This window comes from Gallus gallus, chromosome 4 (genome assembly GCF_016699485.2).
Source record: "Gallus gallus isolate bGalGal1 chromosome 4, bGalGal1.mat.broiler.GRCg7b, whole genome shotgun sequence".
Classification (NCBI taxonomy): domain Eukaryota; kingdom Metazoa; phylum Chordata; class Aves; order Galliformes; family Phasianidae; genus Gallus; species Gallus gallus.
In genome coordinates, this window is record NC_052535.1 from 54,054,110 (window position 1) to 54,073,012 (window position 18,903).

The 18,903-nt window shown below is 41.8% G+C and overlaps 1 protein-coding gene across 1 annotated transcript; it reads right to left on the bottom strand.

Annotated features, from left to right (window-relative positions):
* Nucleotides 1–352: 352 nt before the first annotated feature.
* On the bottom strand, nucleotides 353–4,012 carry RPL7L1 (ribosomal protein L7 like 1). The gene is made up of 7 exons (NM_001006452.2): nucleotides 3,981–4,012; nucleotides 3,728–3,836; nucleotides 2,410–2,573; nucleotides 2,101–2,238; nucleotides 1,739–1,848; nucleotides 1,285–1,497; nucleotides 353–1,059 (listed from the first exon to the last, which is right to left on the bottom strand). Exons 1-6 carry the CDS (start codon nucleotides 3,992–3,994, stop codon nucleotides 1,289–1,291), a joined length of 744 nt encoding a protein of 247 aa, NP_001006452.2. The 5' UTR covers nucleotides 3,995–4,012; the 3' UTR covers nucleotides 353–1,059; nucleotides 1,285–1,288.
* Nucleotides 4,013–18,903: the final 14,891 nt, after the last annotated feature.

Here is an 18,903-nt window from a genome sequence, read left to right on the forward strand (position 1 = left end):
AATACTACCCTCTTCCAGTTTAAAGCCATTTCCTCTTTTCTTGTCACTACATGCCCTTATAAAAAGTACTTCCCCATCTTTCCTGCGGGCCCCCTTCAGGTACTGGAAGGGGGCTATCAGGTTCCCCCCTGGAGCCTTCTCCAGGAAGAAGAGCCTCAACTCCCCATAATGATTAAGCACAGCATTGCCTTCTAAATTAGAATCAGACAATAGCCCAGTTGAAGAAGCTCCATAAAAAAAAAAATTTACACTAGCATACACTGCTTTCAGTAGTCCTGATAGTCACATCTGAGTTACTCAGTACTTAAGCACTTACTTATATATCAGTCAAACAATGAGTGGTACAATACTATCATTTTAAAAGAGTTTATTTTAAAACTATTAATTTTGTGATACTACTGTAGAGTGTGAATAATGGGCTTTCCTACCAGGAAATATCCATCCCCACAGCAGTCCCACTTTAGCATGGTTAGAAAGACATTATGTAAATCAGTAAGACAAATCGTAAAATAAATACAATCTAGCTGCAGTAACAGAGGAATAAGCCTAGTGCTTTCCTCTGCCTGTCAGTGGTGTTGTTAAGCAGCTGACTGCACTACCCATTTACACCTAGAAGTAGGTGCACTTCAACAGCAAAGTGCAATTTCAAGCACTTCCCTTGGGGAGGACTGGATCAAAGCAACGGCTGCTGTTCCCTTCTAACAAATTTAAATCAGGAAATGACAACACGTGCTTTATAGCAAAGGTGAGATCAAGAGCTGACTGGTACAGTGCCAGCAGTAAAATGTACTGAAAACAAAGAAAAAAATCCAACACCTTAAAAAAAGATTGCTCCAGAAAGTTCAAGTCATTTCTTTTTTGCATCAAATGAAATTTCTTTCTCAAGGACCAGCCTGGAATGCAGCTTCATCACCTGGATTTCGTTGGGTTTTTTTCTTCTTTTCTTCTTTTTTAAAGGTAGCAACAGTCAAGAGATGTAGTATATCATTGTAGAGAGCCCAGGTCCATGAAAATTACACGTGAAAAAGAGCAGGTTATAAATCCTGGTGTTTTCACAGACTGCAAAACAGAAAAGAAAGAAAATTACCAGTCACTTGAACACAATCTCCCAGCAATCAAGCCTGTTCGGAATAGTCCTCTAGAACTGATAGCTAATGCAACCCATGATCTTCTCTAGTTTTCTCTGTGACTGTGAGGGTAACTGTTGTCTCATCTTTGATGGCAATACCAGTTATTCTTAGGAAGCCAGATAAACAATAAGGATTTAGAAGTTACATTCCTCACCTGTCTAGTTCAGCTGACGTATAAGCTGGTTGATTCCTTCACCTCTGCAGCCAGGCTTACCCATCTCCTTGAGGAAACCCACTTTATTATGTGCAGCATGACGGGCCACTGACAGTTGAAAGGGCCACAAGAAGTCTGTGACATTTCTGAAATACTTCCCAGCTGAGTAGATTTCATGAATAAGGTCTTCCAGGCAAATAATACCAAAGTTCCCTGCAGGAAAAGGTAACCACTAAGTAAAATGAACAAGACACAACACACAGCACACACACACACACCCACCACTCATAGAGGAGATGTGCAACTATTCCTTCACACTATCCAAGAACCACCAGTCCTCCAAATGCAAGTCTTGCACAATTTTTCTCCCTCCCTTCTCTCTAAGGTCAGATTGCAAACTCTAAATACCTCCCTTAATTGCAGATTCACGTCATTTTCTTATCTTATTCCTCACCTAAATGTTCCTCTATCAACATATTGTTTGTCAGAGGTACCCTCTTCTTGTTAACCTTTCCTTGGCCCCGTTTCAGGATGAGCTCTCGTACAGACTTCAGGTTAGGATACCTGCACAAAAACAAGAAATCAGACTGCATAGTGAAGAGACATGATGCAGTGGGGAGTCCCACTCTACTGCTTTGCATTGAAGTTGGAAAGTAACCAAGGTAGCTTTAGAATGATGAAAATGAACAATAACAAATTTTAGATGTGAAGTCAGTGAATTTCTGACCACTTACTGGAGAAGCTAGCTACAAATCAGAAAGCCACGATACTTACAAAGAAATTGCTACAAAAGCATGTGACTCACGTAGTACTTACCCCCAGGCCACATAAGGTTCTACGATCCGCAGCATCTTCAGCGATAATGGAGACAATTTAACGAATGTTCCAGTGAAAATTTTTCTCAGCCGCAGCAACTCGATCACTTTTCTTACCCTCATACTCACTCCTTTAATCCTTAAACAGAAGAGCATTCCATTAGTAACCACATTTCTTTAACACAGTACCCAACGGCCTCAGCTTACCTGCAAAGAGACGCAGGTGACTAGATCGCACTTCCTTTGCTTAGAAGGGATGTGACATTTACAGATAATAGCAATAATAAAAAGAAATAAAAAGCTTTCTTACTCTGTAATCCGCACAACAAAAGCCAGTTTGTGCTCCTCAGGCACAGCCACCTGCCCAGGTCGCTGCTCCATGCGCCTCAGCCGGACATCATCTCGGCGCTTGCGCCATGAATCACGAACAAAAGTCTCAAGGCGTTTAAACTGGATTTGTTTCCCCTTCTGGAGCTACAGGCAAAAGGATAAGGAACGGTCACCCTCCTCAACAATCCTAGAAGTAGGCATCTCAAAGGCCAGGTGAAATTCAGAACTTCATGCACTATGCTCTTTTATACTTGGAGACAGTAATAAAATAAATTTGAAAATTCAAGCCTTGAAGAGACAGAACTCAGCGACAACATACAAACTTGCAGACTTTAAGCAGCGAGCTGCAACTTCCAAACAGAGAACAGGGAGGTTCTCCACAGAAGGAAATAAGTTAGGAAAAACACAGAGCAAGACCCAAGATGATTCCAGGCATAGGAGAAATCAAACAAACAGCCACTCACACATGGCTTGGTCAGCTCAGGGAAAGCCAGAAGCAACATGTACTATAAGACAGATGGGACACCAATAATCCACCATGAGTCAAAATAACCAGCCAAAAGAAAATAACTTGGTTTTAATTTCTTTTTTTATAAAAATACACATGCGAAACAAGAAGAAAGATGCATTCTATGCTATTATTAATTTAAATACAGAACAAACAGCTCACTCGAAAAAATTCTTTTCAGAATTATGGGAAAATAGAACGCCTGTTTTTTTCTCCAGTTTAAAAGTTTACATGCTTGTTCTCAGTTCAGGACCAAGTACAGCCACCTACATCACAGTGCTTTCTCATGTGAGAAGATACACAGCAGCTACTCAAATGCACTTCAGATACATCACTAGCTAAAACACTGGGCTATTTTTGAACTAAAGAATACATTATACATCTTTGGTTCTCTTCCATTTTGGAAACCACCTGTGAAATGAGGTTGCATTTTCCAAGCAGGCAGAGACTTGATCAACTCCCATCATTAGGATCATTTTTACTAAGGAGAATCTTATGTAGTGGCTACTGTGCATTATTACTCAGGCTTCCCCTTCTACCTGGGGAACCCTGCAGCCATCCATATGCTTACAAACACACCCACCGTATCCAACAAAGAATGGAAGAGGTTTTAATGTGGCCTCACGAACACCACAAGAACAGATTCCCTCAGCAAGCCCTATGCCATTTCCGAGGTAGGTCCCTGCTGCCGGCTGTCAGAACAGAGCAGATTCCCAGCTGTTAAATTAAAGCGTTCTTAAAGGGAAAACGGGGACAGCGCTCCGCCCCCTCCCAGCCCTGCGGCCCGCACCTTGCGCTTGTTGAGCAGCGCCTGCTTGGCCTGAGTGGCCTTGATGGCCTGGTAGGCCTTCCTCCTCTTCAGCAAGTTCTCCGGCACCAACGGGATCCGCCGCTTCTGCCTGCGGGCGGGAGAAGCCGGTCACGCTCAACGCCTGTCACGCCCACCGCCGCTCCCCTCGCCGCCCGCCGCCCTCCCCGGCCCCGCAGCCGCCCGCTCCCGGCCGATGGCGGCAGATCCGCGCTCCCAGCAGCCCGGCACTCACTCCGGCTCCGCCATCTTGCCGCCGCTGCCGCCGGAGGCGCTACCGCGCACGCGCTGCGCGAGGCGAGGAGGGCGAGAGGACGGGTGGCGGGCAGCGCATGCGCCGCTCTGGCCGGCTCGTCCCGCCTCTCGCCCTCCCTAGGAAGGAACCGGAAGAGCGAGGGCATATTTGGGCAGGGAAGGGCGGGGCCTCTGGGCTGTCTGCGCCATGGAGAGATTTGGGCGGGATGGGTGTTTTTAGCAAACCAAACGATTGCACTCAACTCAAAACGGCAACTTCGAGCAGTGGCCGTCATGAATCAAAAACTGCCTCAGCTCGACGGTCACAAGGACTGCCTGGGAATATATATATGTATATACATACATAGATATGTACGTACACCACTGAGGTTGCAGAGGCGGGACAAGAGGCAAAAACATGAGCTTTTCTTCTGAGAGATGGCTCTGCCTCTTACACCTTCACCTTCACGGTGCTTCTGATGATTCTTCATGTGAATGTTGTACGAGAGGTTACAACAGCAACTTGTACCAGAACTGTTGGCACCTCCCCATTCTCCACTGCTACTTGAATGGGTCCGTTGTATGTGTTTCTGCATAACATCAATGTAACTTCACCCAAAATAGTATTTCTCAAGACAGTAGGCCTAGCTTGATCTTGAAGAGGCCCATCTTGAAGAGAACCTCTCCCTGGCTGCCCATAGTGAGTCTGAATTCCAGGTTAGCCTCTACCTGTGCATGCTGCTCAGCTTCATCTCCAGTCCGGGAAAGGTTTGGGAGCCCTGCATCTTCAACAATAAATATAAAAGAAATCCTTTAAACATCAGTGGAGCTAATGTCTCTAAAGAGACTTCTCTAGGATGTAACCATCTGTAGATCTGAAACTTCCACCTCATTTTCTGTTTGCAGCCACTGGGTTTCAGCGTGCACTTCCTTTGTCTGCTAACCACGCAGCCCTCCATAGCATAGATAGTCCTGCCACTAGCTGGCAAGGAGTACCTCTGCTTTTCTTGCTTTTCTGTCTGTCTCAGGGAAGCTATGCCCTCACATATAAACCCTTGGAGTACCATTTCCAGCTAAACCGAGAAAGGAAAATAGTTTTTCCCTTCTATCATTTAATTTCCAGCATCAGAGAGAACGCCTGTCCCAGCTGGAGCCAGCAAGCAAGGACTGATCCTGCCAGGCTTGGACTCTGTGGGTACAAACACCCTCTGTGCCCTGTATACATCGAATGAGAGCGACATTATCGAATCGAATTCGACACATCGAATTCGACACATCGAACACAGTTGTGTTCCTGGTTCTAGGTAAGGTGACATTACGTCGATAATGGAGCCAAAGGTTTGAAGAGGAAACAGCCTAAACCCAGGGAAAACTTATCCAGAGAAAACAGAAGTTGCCGATGCAGTATATCCTGATGTTAGAGCGTCTGTAGCCCTTCTATTGTAGCACAATGATTCCTGGGTAACATTCCTAACATATGCTATAAAAAGAAGTGAAGATGAGTAAGGAGGGAGGTCCGGACAGGCTGGACAACGGTATCACCCGTAGATGGTGCCCTCACCTCACAGTAGAAAGATGCTGCATCTGGTGGGGCACAACTGTTGTTCTGCAGCCTCCACTTTGACAGGGAGGACAGAAGTGGGATGTGTACCTGCACACTGGATGTGTTACTTTCGTTGCATCTGTACTCATTTGATTTACACCACTGATGCGCTGTTAACTTTTCAGCTACGCAGCTGAGAATCAGAGCCCTGCACTAAAAAGCTCTGAGATGTCAAAATTTAACAGCTTCACCTCAAAGACACTGCGAACCTTTACAGTGTTAAATTAGGCCACTAGAATTTTGATGCTTTGTACCTGAATACCTGTATTTAGAAATGGGAGCCCACATTCTAGTGTGGGCTCAGGCACTCGCTCTGCAAAGAGCACATCTCCTGGAGAGGAAAGCTAGCTTCCTACCAGCTATTCTTTGATGCATTCCTTGGGATTATGAAACAGAAAGCAAGAAGCATATGAAATAGATCATATGAAAGCTTTAATAAAGAACATACGAGCAAATCATAAATTTCACTCTGTCATGAGGGTAAGCTGCTCTGTATCAAAATAGCTGAAGTCTCTGGTAGCTCACAAAGGGAAATGCATCCCATTTAAATCTACACGCAAGTATGTTTTGTTTAACAAGGGAAATGCAGATGGGATCTCGGGTATTTCATTATCAATGAAAGGGCAACAATAAGTAAGTAAATATTTCAAGTGCTGCTGCTATGAAATGCCACACAGCATAGCAGCACACCTTGGCTGACTTGTTAAACATTAACTAATAGCTATAGTATATTAATGAGATACGTTTCAAATGTTTTTTTTATTCAGGAAAAATATTTTCACTTCCCTATATGGCAAACTATTTTAAACTGACTTTCAGCACTCTAAATTCCTATTCTATCCTTTTTTTCTTAACAAGGACTTACATTTCCCAAGATTTCCATTAACTGTTACAGATAAATCCGATGACAGCATGTTTACAATAGACACCATCCGTCAGTGATGGATTAAATGATTTCTTCTAGTTTGCAGGAAATTCAGAATGATAGGTTAAATCATTTTTTAAAAGCTGGAGGAAAAAACTGGGTATTTATACATGCCACTTCATAAATTAGCTATTCATTGACTTCATAAATTAGCTACTGGCTTCCCATCAGTACCCATTATGAGTGCATTTTCTCCATTCTTCTCCAATGTGCCTTAGATAAGGCTCAGAACTCACCAAAGGAAAGTATTTTTGAAAGCAAGGTATTTATGTAATTCAAAAAGGCCTGCTGGGCTGGGGAGGGTGGGCGGGTAAGGAAGACATTACTTTTAAGGACCAAAATTGAATGCATCATATTAGAAATAAATCATCCATACAGCAAGCCAGGAAAACATATTTTTCTCTTTCTCTTCTTTTTCATCAGCAGAATAGAGCCTCCTTTTCTGTACTATTTGCACATTCATTTCAAAATATAAACAAATCTTCACAATTCAAATCATATATTGATTACATATTGTACACAATATATATAGTTTTTGTATATTATATATTTTATATTTCATATATTGTATACATATTATATGTGATATATTATACACTATATGTTATATATCATGTCATGTATTATGTTACCTTTTGATACGTTGCCAGCTTCAGCAGATCTGTTATACTGTTTTGAGGAGACTGTTTGAAAAGTTGACTGGAGAGATCCAAATCAAAAGGCAGAAGATATCTTTACAGAAGGAGAAGGTTATTTCTCTGCCCTGGAAGGCTAGGATTTTAAAAAGAGCCTCACTCAGAAAGCTAGGTCTTGCTTTGTCTGAGCTGCTTGTCTTTATAGATAAAGCCCAGAATATTGTACTGATGACAAAGTGGCTTTGCTGTAATCACACCTGTCCATACTGGCATGCCTGTTGCTGCAGCATGCTCACGTTTTCCACTCCTTCTGCATACCTTACCTTGAAATTCTTCCCAGTGTCTCTACAGTTTTCACAGGTGTTGCAAGGCTCCCCAAGAGCAGGTCCCTTCATTGTGCATGAGACTTTGTTAGAGTAAATGAAAGCAAACATAGACAGATCTCTCTTTTGTCCCCCTGAAGTCTTGGCAATCTTGTTCTTTCTCTCTATTTGGTTTGCCAGCTCTCATTTTATTGTCATACTTTAGGCTGATATTTTGTGTCACTTTTCTTATTACTTTATTCACAGACACAAATGCAAAGACATTAGAACATACAAAAGCAGCAATCTGAGGTCCGCTGGGTTCCAGTTTCAAAAAAGTAGATGCTTTTGTTTTGTTTTGTTGTTGTGCAAGTACAGTGTTCTTTTAAGTGACCACTACTCACGTTTGGATTAAACTCTTAAAGCTATTTTCTCACTGCAGGAGGAATAAATTATGTGGACTTAAGCCACGGCTTACATCTTCCTGCTAAAGGTGCAGCTTTCGGGACCTGTCTGAGTGCTTCTCTCTTTTTGCTAACTGGGATGTTTGCTATTTGGGGAACAGGCCATTGTTTTGGGATGCACTGTTAGTGAGCGGTACACAGCCATGGAAGGAACATGTTGCACCAAATTCTAGTTATCTAGTTATCTACCAGGCTATCTCTTCAGGTATGAGAGATGGCAGTCATAGACCCTAAATTTCTACATGTTTTATCCTACACAGCAGTTTATGTCCCCAAAAGAAGTTGTTACAGCATGCCTACTGTGATCAGAATTTTCCACCCTATATTTACCATGCATCTCTTTAGACACTGGCTCTTCTGTTACAGCTTTTCTGAATATTTCTGTGAGTGGACAGTTAATAGTTATATCAGCTGCCACAAAATAAAGATTACCATTATTTAGTTAATAGTAATATGTTTCATTGCCACTGTTACATAACTATATCTAAGCCACCGAACTTTGACATTGAAGCATATAAAAAACTGACTCACTTTAGTGCACGCACATTCAGAGCTCTTATGATGAAATCTGTGGTGCAAGGTAAGAGTAGGGATGGTGCTACCTCACAGGCAAACCACAAGTAACTGCATGGGCATGGATTCCAAGGGCAGAGGCAGGAGCAAGGGGCATGTCATAGGCATCTCGTCCACAAAGCTTCCTGCATTATTTTATCTTCTTACATTAACAGGAGAGCATGAAACTCCATTAAATTCATTTCAAATCTCTGCTGACACTGTGTGCAGTCTCAGAACTGTGCTTGAAGTCTGTCACTCTCGCCAGTGAACCATGTCCCACTCTGAAATCTGCCTGTAATGAATTCCTCATGAAAAGAGCCAACAAATTAAATTCTGTTTATTTTGCCAGTCTGTGATCTAATCTTGGGACTGTTTTAATGGGGGAAATACCTTGTGATCTTAAATTATGCCCATTTTCAGATCTTTTAAGGAAAAAGTTTATGTGATTTGGAAAGAGGCCCAGGAACTGCTGTATACACACACTCAAACCAATGTTTAAGAGAAAAAAAGCTGGGTGGTCCTGGATTTTCTTTCATGCAAATAACAATCATATGGAGACGGACTAATATTTAATAAAAATATTTTTGCGAAAGTTGTAGATACATGCACATTTTTATTCTTGTAATAACAGGGTTCCTTAACAACAGCATTTTTTGTCAGAAATCCTGCAAATACTCCTCACAGGGAGTAACCTGGGTATGAGACACATGCATAGGACAAACACCAGTGACTGCTGGGCAGCTGATGACTGCCTACTGTGTCAAATTAAAAGGGCTACAAGATAAGGTTTTGGCTTTGTGTCTCCCTGGAAGAAAAAAAAAAAGGCAAGTGTGGAAAATCAATTCTGTATGGTGGACCTAAGTCACATTTAAGAGAAAAAATATATAAAAATTATAAACTTTTTATTTCTTCCAGTTTTTCTTTTGTCTTGCTCCCTTCAAACTTAACTCAGATGCTTATTCATTTCATATCCAATATTTTTAAAATAATAAAAATGACTTTTTAATGAAAAAATGAGAGCATTTTCTCAGGAAAAGAGAATCCAGTGTTTCTGCATTTTGCATTTGTCAAAAGGAAATGTTTCACTTTTCACATTTCTGCCTTCATCTTTTCACTTAAAGGGATTTACTTCATTTGGCTTTCTAAAGACTTCCCAAGCAGCCCCTCAAAACTCTATTTCATCATCTTTGTTGCAAAACCTCATCTGCAACAGCATACTGAATTGCAGGTAGCACTGTGGAAAAGTACTGATGTTTGTGTCCATCCTGGCCATAACATAGATACTTTCTGGATAACCCCCACACGTAACAGAGCTTAGTGCATCTGCATCCACAGCAACTCCAGCCTGTTGGGCATAAGCAAGGTGCAGTCACAAGGGTTTTCAGAATTTCACTCCAGATGTGGCCTCCTGACATATGAGAACACATTTAATGCAAAAAGGATCAATATTTACATGTAGTGTTATTGCCAAGTTTTCACTGAATTCAAAGGAAATAGGATCAGACAGAACTCAGTATTATTTAAAACACTACTTTCCAAATACTGTGCAACATGCATCTTACAAATATATTCAAATAAGTACGGACATAAAATAACTCTCCATCAACTATGAGAGCAAAATACTGTTGCCTCCCCCATTGCAGACATCTGTTTCTGTGAGAAATCCCACTGCTTTCCATGGACCCACAGATGACTCCGGACCTCTCCCTCTCTGGGATATCTGCTGGGCTGGGCCAAAGCTGAGTGTGGGAGACAGGAACTCTGCATCTCTCGGGAGGCACGCACACTTGATAGGTCTGAACATGAGGTCAGTGCTCAGTCTGCTCACTCCTTCATGTCCTCATTGCCTTCACACAGCCTCCTGTGCGAGCAATGACCTGGCTGTTATCAGCTGCTAATGTGGAGAGTCCCCCATGAACGCAAGACCAAGTCCTCTAACACTCCCCCCATCCTCTCATTGAGCAACAGCTACTGCTGTAATTTCTCTACTTTCTTTAGTGCAATTCATTTACAAGCATTAGTGGAAAATATTCTAACTTAGAAATCTCGATTTTACAGTAACTATTGTGAATACTTCACTAGAAGAAAAGCAGACTGCTAATAAACCACTCATACTGTTCTCAGTCGTCCTGAGAAATTACACCTGGAGCTTTAGGAGTTTCTATGTTATGAATACCAAATTAGACTTCGATCTACCATCAAGTTCTGACATTTTCTGAGGGTGGTTGTACTTGTTTACAGGCTTCCAAAGCAATACACTTGAAAGAAATTAAATGTAAATTAATTTTACTTTGAAGCTCTTGTTAAGGCTTGATTAATGAACCTGAAATAGAAAAATTAATGTTTTTCAATTACAATAAACAGTTATTACAATAATTTATTTTTCCATCTTCTCTAATCACAACGGAGGGTATTGTTACTAAAAATTTAATTGGGGTGGGGGGGTAAAAATAGGCACTGCTATATATGGTCTCCACAGGCCTCTATGACCTCTCCTACCTCCTCAGGGATGAAAAGTTATATTTTGTTTAGGAAAAAGAAGAAAGACTGAATTACTTTTGAGATGAAAGACAGCGAGAGCAGAATAGATGTCTTTCCTACACTCAGTAATTGGGAATCCTGCCTCCTACTAGGTTACTTTTTAATTGAACCTTCAAGATAAAAATGCAACTAATTATGCCATTTAGGTAGCGGAAGCATGTTAATAAGTACACCACAGCATGAACTATTCATAAAAATACTGCAGACTAGGGAGCCATAAAAAGAGATGCAATGGAGCAACCTAATTAGGCGGTTTATCATTTCAACATGGAATTCTTCATAGGAAATGCTTTGTATACACAGATATAACTCCTAAATGTCAATGATTCTGATTTAAAAAAAAAAAAAAGCTTTCCAAAAAGCCTTTTTAATTATTCTTTCTTCATGGCCCAGCTTATCATTAGCAAACTACAAAAAACTCTTTAACAACTTCAGGGAGTGAGCTGTTGTTTGGAGCAGAAAAATCTTTCAAGAGAGAATTAAAACGGCATGTGTTGGAAGTGAGTTGCAGTAATTTACGTAGAATCACAGCAGAATAGTTTGACTAGTTTGCAGATTGCGCTGTCGAGCTCTAAATGAAGCTGTAGTTCTGAGCGCTGTAACAGTGTGTGGTAATAGGGCTACAAAGATCCTCTCGCTCTTTCCCTGTTAATTTATGCAAGGAAAGATCTCATCAGAACATTCTATTTTGCCTACAATTATTTGGGACAACTGTCCAGCCAAGATAAAGAGACATAGCCTGCGGGACGTCAGCAGACACTGCAGCTCTATGCCAAGGAAGAAGCCGAGCCCCAGACACTGAGCTGCCAACATATGGCAGGAGCAAGGGATGGGAGGAGATGGGTGCAGGCTTCTCACAAAACCTGGAACCCATACCACTTATTGTTGGGACCTTAGCTTAGCTCACTACTGAAACCGTATTTGTCAGTATTGGATAACAGTAGCTGAGCTGAAAGCTTTCACTACAAGCATCCAAATACAGGCTTTCAGAAAATAAACACCAGACCATGAATGTGGCAGTAGGAATACTGATCTGCCATTTCACAGAGATCTGGCATCAGTTCATTCCTTCTGCAGTGGGAACAGGTCCAGAGGTAGGTATTGATCTTCACAACACAAGCTCATACGTACCCGTGCACCACAGGTGGCACAGCAGAAGACTTTATGAGGCAGAGCAGTAAGACAATAAGATGGTAGCAGCCTTTCACAAATTCATACATGAAAAGATGGGGTTTAGCAAGTATGAGAGTGAGGTTCTGGAACTCCTATAGATAAATAAAAGTATCAGTTCTATGTCTAGGACAACAAGGAATAACAATAATTAAGAATTATTTCAAAAGGGATACACAACACAGCAGAGACTATCATCATTATATTGCTGAACCCCCTGCATATTATGAATGCTGCAGCTTTGGTCAGTCCTCATTCCTCCCATTCATCCCACACACCTCCTTCCCTCCCCAGGATACAACAACAGAATTGGAAAATGTTCAAAGAAGATCAAAGACGTGGAATGGTTTCCATCTGTGGAACAGTTGAAGAGGATGGATACTTGGGCTGGAAAAAATATGTATGGGGGGAGGTAAAATAGTTAGTATTAGGAGGGCCTGACAGTTGCTTACCCCTTCTGCCAGAACAAGAAGAAGGTAACCTCAGATGGAGCAGCAGGAGGTAGGTTCACAGCAAGTAACAAGTTCATCAAGAAATGAACTTGTAGTTAAGTCATGGACCTCTTGGCCACCAGATTCCAAGAAAGCTGAAACCATACATGCAGCGAAGACTGAACAATTTCACAGAAAATAATGCTGGGAATTCTGGTGGATGGGAAGCTGGACATGAGCCAGCAATGTGCCCTCACAACCCAGAAAGCCAACCATATCCTGGGCTGCATTGAAAGAAGCGTGGCCAGCAGGTCAAGGGAGGTGATCCTGCTCCTCTGCTCTGCGCTGGTGAGATCTCATCTGGAGTAATGTGTCCAGATGTGGAATCATCAGTACAGGAGGGACATAGACCTGTTGGAGCACGTCCAGTGGAAGGCCACAGAAATGATCCATGGAATAGAACACCTCTCCTACAAGGCTGAGAGCTGGGGCTCTTTAGTCTGGAGAAGAGAAGGCTGCAAGGTGACCTGATAACAGTTTTTTTGGATGATACCAAGTTGGGAGAGAGTGTTGATCTGCCGGAGGGTAGAAAGGCACTACAGTGGGACCTGGATAGACTGGATCGATGGACCAAGGTAAACCATATGAGTTTCAACAGGGCCAAGTGTCAGGTGTGTGTAAGTGTAAGCATTTTGCTTACAACAACTCCAAGCAACCCTACAGGCTTCGGGAGGAGTGGCTGGAAAGCTGCCTGATGGAAAGGGACCTGGTGTACTGATGGACAGTCAGCTGAATATGAGCCAGCAGTGTTCCCAGGTGGTGAAGAAGATCAACAGCATCCTGGCTTGTATCACGAATGGTGTGGTAAGCAGGACTAGGGAAGTCATCCTGCCCCTGTACTTGGCACTGGTGAGGCCTCACCTCTAGTACTGTGTTCAGTTTTGGGCACCTCAGTACAGAAAGGACATTGAGGTGCTGGAGCAGGTCCAAAAAAGGGCAACAAGGCTTGTGAAGGGCTTGGAGAATATGCCCTACAAGGAGCAAATGAAGGAACTGGGGCTGTTTAGTCTGCAGAAAAGGAGGCTGAGGGGAGACTTTATTGCTCTCTTCCGATATCTGAAAGGTACCTATAGTGAGAGCAGGGTTGGTCTCTTCTCACTGGTGACAGGACTAACGGAAATGGCCTCAAGTTGTGCCAGGGTAAGTTTAGGTTGGATATCAGGAAAAAATTATTTACAAAAAGGGTTGTTAAGCACTGGAATAGGCTCTCCAGGGGGGTGTTTGAGTCACCATCCCTGGATGTGTTTAAAAACCGTTTGGATGTGGTGCTCAGGGACATGATTTAGCAGAGGGTTGTTAGAGTTAGGGTAGTATGGTTAGGTTGTGGTTGGACTCAATGATCTTTAAGGTCTTTTCCAACTTGAACAATTTTATGATCCTATGAGATTGCAGGGTTCTCCCTCTTCTTGAAAGAAAACAGTTTATGGTGCTCAGCCCATCCCAGTGTTAGGGGAGTGTATGATGTGGGGCAAGCCTTGACAGGAGTAAAGCGCACAAATTCAAAGCAATTGTGCTGATGCTCTGCACTGTGCTCTGTAGAACTCACTTCTCTGGCAGCTTTCCACAAACCCCAGCAGGATTGAGGCCTTTCTATATCAAATGCTGCGATCTCACATCTAATGAGTTTCTTCTCAAGGAAGGGCTAATAAAAAAATCTGGGTCCCATTTCTAAACCAATCAAGAGGAAAACAGGTGTGTCTTGCTAGCTTCAGTTTTCTACTCACACAGGCTAATTATACTGTAAGTTTCTTGGTACATCAAGCACACAAAAAGGTTTGTCATCATATCCATATTTCTTAAACAAAAAAGAAGCTCCTTCCTGTCAGTAAACAACCTCAGTTGTGATAGAAATCACTTGGTGCAGGTGTGCTTCAAAAGAATGTTTGTTCATAAAAGTGCTTTTTCCTCTGCATCCGATGTTCTGCAGTTATATCAGAAAAATGCACACGCTTTTTTTAAAACCAGTTAAGACAAGTTCCAGCCTAATTCTCTCTGTAAACAGGCAAAGATAATCAGCAGGGTAGATTTTTTTCAAGAGAAGATGCTTAAATTTGCAGGAGAGGGAAGAATCTGATGTACTTGACATCCATACCATGCTTTCATTTCATGCCTTCACAGACATCCTAAAGGAGGTGCCCAGATTTATTATCTAGCCAATACAGACAGTATTTGTGTGTTTTCATACTGCTTAACTGTCTCAAATTAGCTCTTAGTTTCTCCCTCCAAAAGGAAAATTCTTTTCTCCTAACCTTTTAGATAGTCAACAGAAAATGGAAAGAAATGCCTCCAAAATTTGACAATCTCTGTTTAGAGATGCTTTAAAATATGTTATTTAAAATGTGTGTAAAATGAGAGGAAAGAACAGAAATTGGTGGCTTTTCCATCCCACATTCTTTTCAAATCCCAACTGACTACCTTTATGGGAGATAAACAAAGGAAAAATGCATTATCGTCAGCATGCAGTTATCGAGGCAAAGCACAGCAGGGTTTCAAAACACTCAGCTCTGAAGCACTCTCCCTTCCTCCTTGGGCTGGAAGCAGCACGGAGCAGTGAGGGAGTGCATGCCTGTGCCCAAGCTGGGGCTGCTGGCTGCAGGGAGCAGCTGCAGCTCAGCCAAGGTAAGACACCATCCACTGCCCCTCTCCCTCCTCTGGTTTCCATGTGAAGTAAGTGTACTGACAGGTCAGAGAAGAGCCACAGGATATTCTTGCTGTACCCCAAGGAGGCCAAAGGGCTGCAGACTGTGCATCTGTATAGCCCAGTGCTTATCCAACTCAGCGATTTAGTTAGAACAGCTCAATTCCTTATAGCTGTTCAAAATCTGGAAGGCAGTGCTGAAATGCAGCCCCATTGTGTGTTTGTAATAACCTGTGAACAGACACCTGGGTTCAGTTATGTTTTGTTACTGCAGTGGATCACCCACCAGATGGTTCAGATAAAAAAATCTTCATATGATGAACAGCTCATGAATTCTCCCCATCACTTCAAAGTCTTGCTTTTCACCTCTAGTACTGCCCCTTGCATGTATTTTTTTGTCACTAACTCTCTTTGCATACCACCAAATCCAAAGGCTGCTCTTAGGACAGGTTGTGAGGACCTGTAGGTTGTGAGCCCCTCTGCAAAAACACGTGGCATTCACACTGCTTTCTGTTGCTGCACAAAGAAATTCTCTGGGAAGTGAGTGCAAGGCTTTCCATATGGAGCAAAAAGGGAAATTTCAGGAGTTTAGTGGAACAAATGTGATTTTTTTTTTCAGTCTTCATTTAGCTGTAATTAAAATTAATATAACTGGCTCATACTAGCATCGCTAACTGTAAGAAAGTTTGTAGCTAGAGCTGCCAGCTCACTAAGCTGCTGCACATATGGGTTGTATGATCACTGAGTGTTCCTGATGACAGCCCATATGGCCTACAACAACCGTGCAACGAAAGCAATGGTGCTGCAGCCTTGTTGCTGTTGTCATTAGCATGTTTCTCACTTGCACTCTACTTCTATCTGTGAGACACTTACTGCCAGTAAGAAGCTTTTCCTCAGGTTACTTCCTAACTGGGCATTAAGAGTATCTTTCATTTAACAAACAAAAAATACAAACAATAAGAAACATTTTTTCTGTTCTTTTTTTTTAACTTGATTTATAATGGAAACATTTTTTGTGCTGTTTGCTTGTTTGGTGGGTTCTACAATTGTTGTTAATATTATGTGAAATATCCCTTCCATCAGTTTCAAATGATTTTGAAATCTAGTGATTGAGGTATACCGCTCCTGAGTTTAACCTATTTTAATGAGTTTTAGATGCTTATTTTGTTTCTATAACTCATCTCACTCTTCTCATGAATCTTTCTTTCCTCACTTTAACATACCCAGAGTACATTCAAAACAATAATTACCACCGGTGCAACCATAACAGCTTAAAGGTATTGAATTAGAATTAGTGGGTTTCTGAAAAGCAAAGCTCATGCAAGTGCCAGTGAAGTGTGGCTTCAGTGGCTGTCCATTTTATGGCTGCATATTTTCTGAGGGTGCCTAGCAGAAATTAAACACACCATCTGTAGCAAGTGGAGTACACATGACAAGACTGAGAATATCAGTTCATTGTAAGCCAGAACATTTTTGTACCTATGATTAATCAGTGAATGCCTATGAGCAGAGTAAGCTTATCCATGAGTTAAGTCACAAGGATGCTTGAATAGATAACTGAGTTGATTACAGAGATTTTCTATTTTGTTCTCCTGTTGGGGCCATTGAGCCAGGAACTCCATCAATCTCCCACAGCTGTCCTTACTCTTACCAATGCACTTTAAGCTGAAAAGGAAGATTTGGCCACATGTTTTGACAGCTTGTAGTTTGTTACTTCCTATCCTCAAGTGTTGCATCTTTATTATACTGACTGTAAAAAGGGAGAAAAAACAGAATTATGTCAAAACTTAGTTTATGTAACTCTAATTTAATAGGAAGCTATTAAAGTACAGCAAAAATAGAAATATACTCTTCAGCCCAAAACTGAATTTCAACTGAACTTTTGCTCTTCACAACACAACTGGAGGCCCATATTACTTTTGTAAAAATGAGTTTTTTGTCCAAGTTGAACTTACTTTTTGGTAGCATTTTTGAGACAGGCAAAAAAAAAAGTTTTAAGTTTTAATCTTTAAGCAAAAAACATATATATTTCTACAGATAATCTTTCCTGGAAAATTACTTACTCTCAAAAGCTATTAGTATGAAGATAGTCATAATTCTTCATCATTTTTTGTTTTGTATGCTTTAAGATACACTACTTTTTCAGAAAGTGAAATCTGAGTTAAGCATTTACTGGGGAGAGAATTTACAGCCTGTAAGGTGCTCTTGTTTGTGTTTAATTAAGTGTAGATAGCACAGGCAAACTCATGATCAACATGGCTCTTCGGCATAAAGACCCCATCATCTGCAATATTTGTTGATAGTGCTTTTCTCATAGAAGAAATTCCACGCCTGGAAATACAGTGTAAAAAGGCTACCTTTGTCACATTACAACATAAACAACATTTCCTACTGCACGCAGTTGCAAAGCCATCTGCAAAGGCACCTCCCAAGGCCTACACTGTAGAGAGAAGGATTGGGTTGGGGTCAGAGATGACATGCTGGAGACACAGCTGTTTCCTGATATCCTGATGGCACTCCATAAAGGGCTGATGCTCATGAGACCATCCTAACAGGCTGCCTCAGAAACATCTGAAAATGAGAAAGAGGATCAGAAGTGGGGAAAAAGAGATTTTTGAGAGCCTGTTCCTCAATGCTGTGAACTAAAGCAGCTGTCTTGCAGCTGGTGGGGTGCAGTACAGAGCCCCACTGTAACACCTCTGGGCTGTGAGCCATTTTAAAATTGGATTTGAGCTTAATCTTGTCTTAGTTGTGTTTGCTTTGAAGAAGGCAGAATGGCACAGCAGCACTGTTGCTGAACATTTTGAAACGCTTTCACACTTGTATAGCTTAAGAACATTTTGTTTTGTTGAGACCCAAGATTGGTGGGGAGCTAGAACAAGGAGTGGAGTGCAAGTCCAAAGCAACCTGGTGAGGCTACAGAGCCACCACTGCAGCAGAAAAAAGTAACCCCTGGGCTTCTGTGGTGGGAAAAGATATGGCTGTGGCAAACAGGTGTGAGCTGTGAACCGCTCCCCCCATTTGTACAAGGAACTTGCAGAGAATATCTTTTTCATGTTAAACACCAGCTAGTCTTCTTCCCACCAAAAGGTTCAAAGCCGGCTATAATGCACTGCTCTCAGTTTGGTTTGCTTTCTGAAGATCTGGTATTCTCAAGCAAAGTTTCAAAATCATAAAATTTCTTCCCTAGACACCAACAGCTCCAGGACAGCTCTTGGCACAACACAGCTCCCACACAGCCATCCCTGCTTTCCATCAGCTACATCAGCTACATCTCCAAATCCATAAAACACTGTAGCTTTTCTGAACTCTCATCAAAATATTTAGTACTTGTAGAGCTACTGCACAGCTGGTTCTAGAAAAGTAGTTAAGAATAATTGTAAAAGAAGTAGTATGTGATAGTTTAAAATTCCAGAGGGGACAAAGACAGTGTAGAAAAAGGAGCCACCGAACTTGTTCTTTACTTTCCCAATCTTACTGCAACAAGTGAAAAAACTTCACAACAAAATAAGGTCTGGCAAAGACCTCTGTTTCTCCAAAAAAAGTCTCCACCACTGTGAATGCATCAGGGGTCACTTAAGACTGAGAAGAGACCTGCTG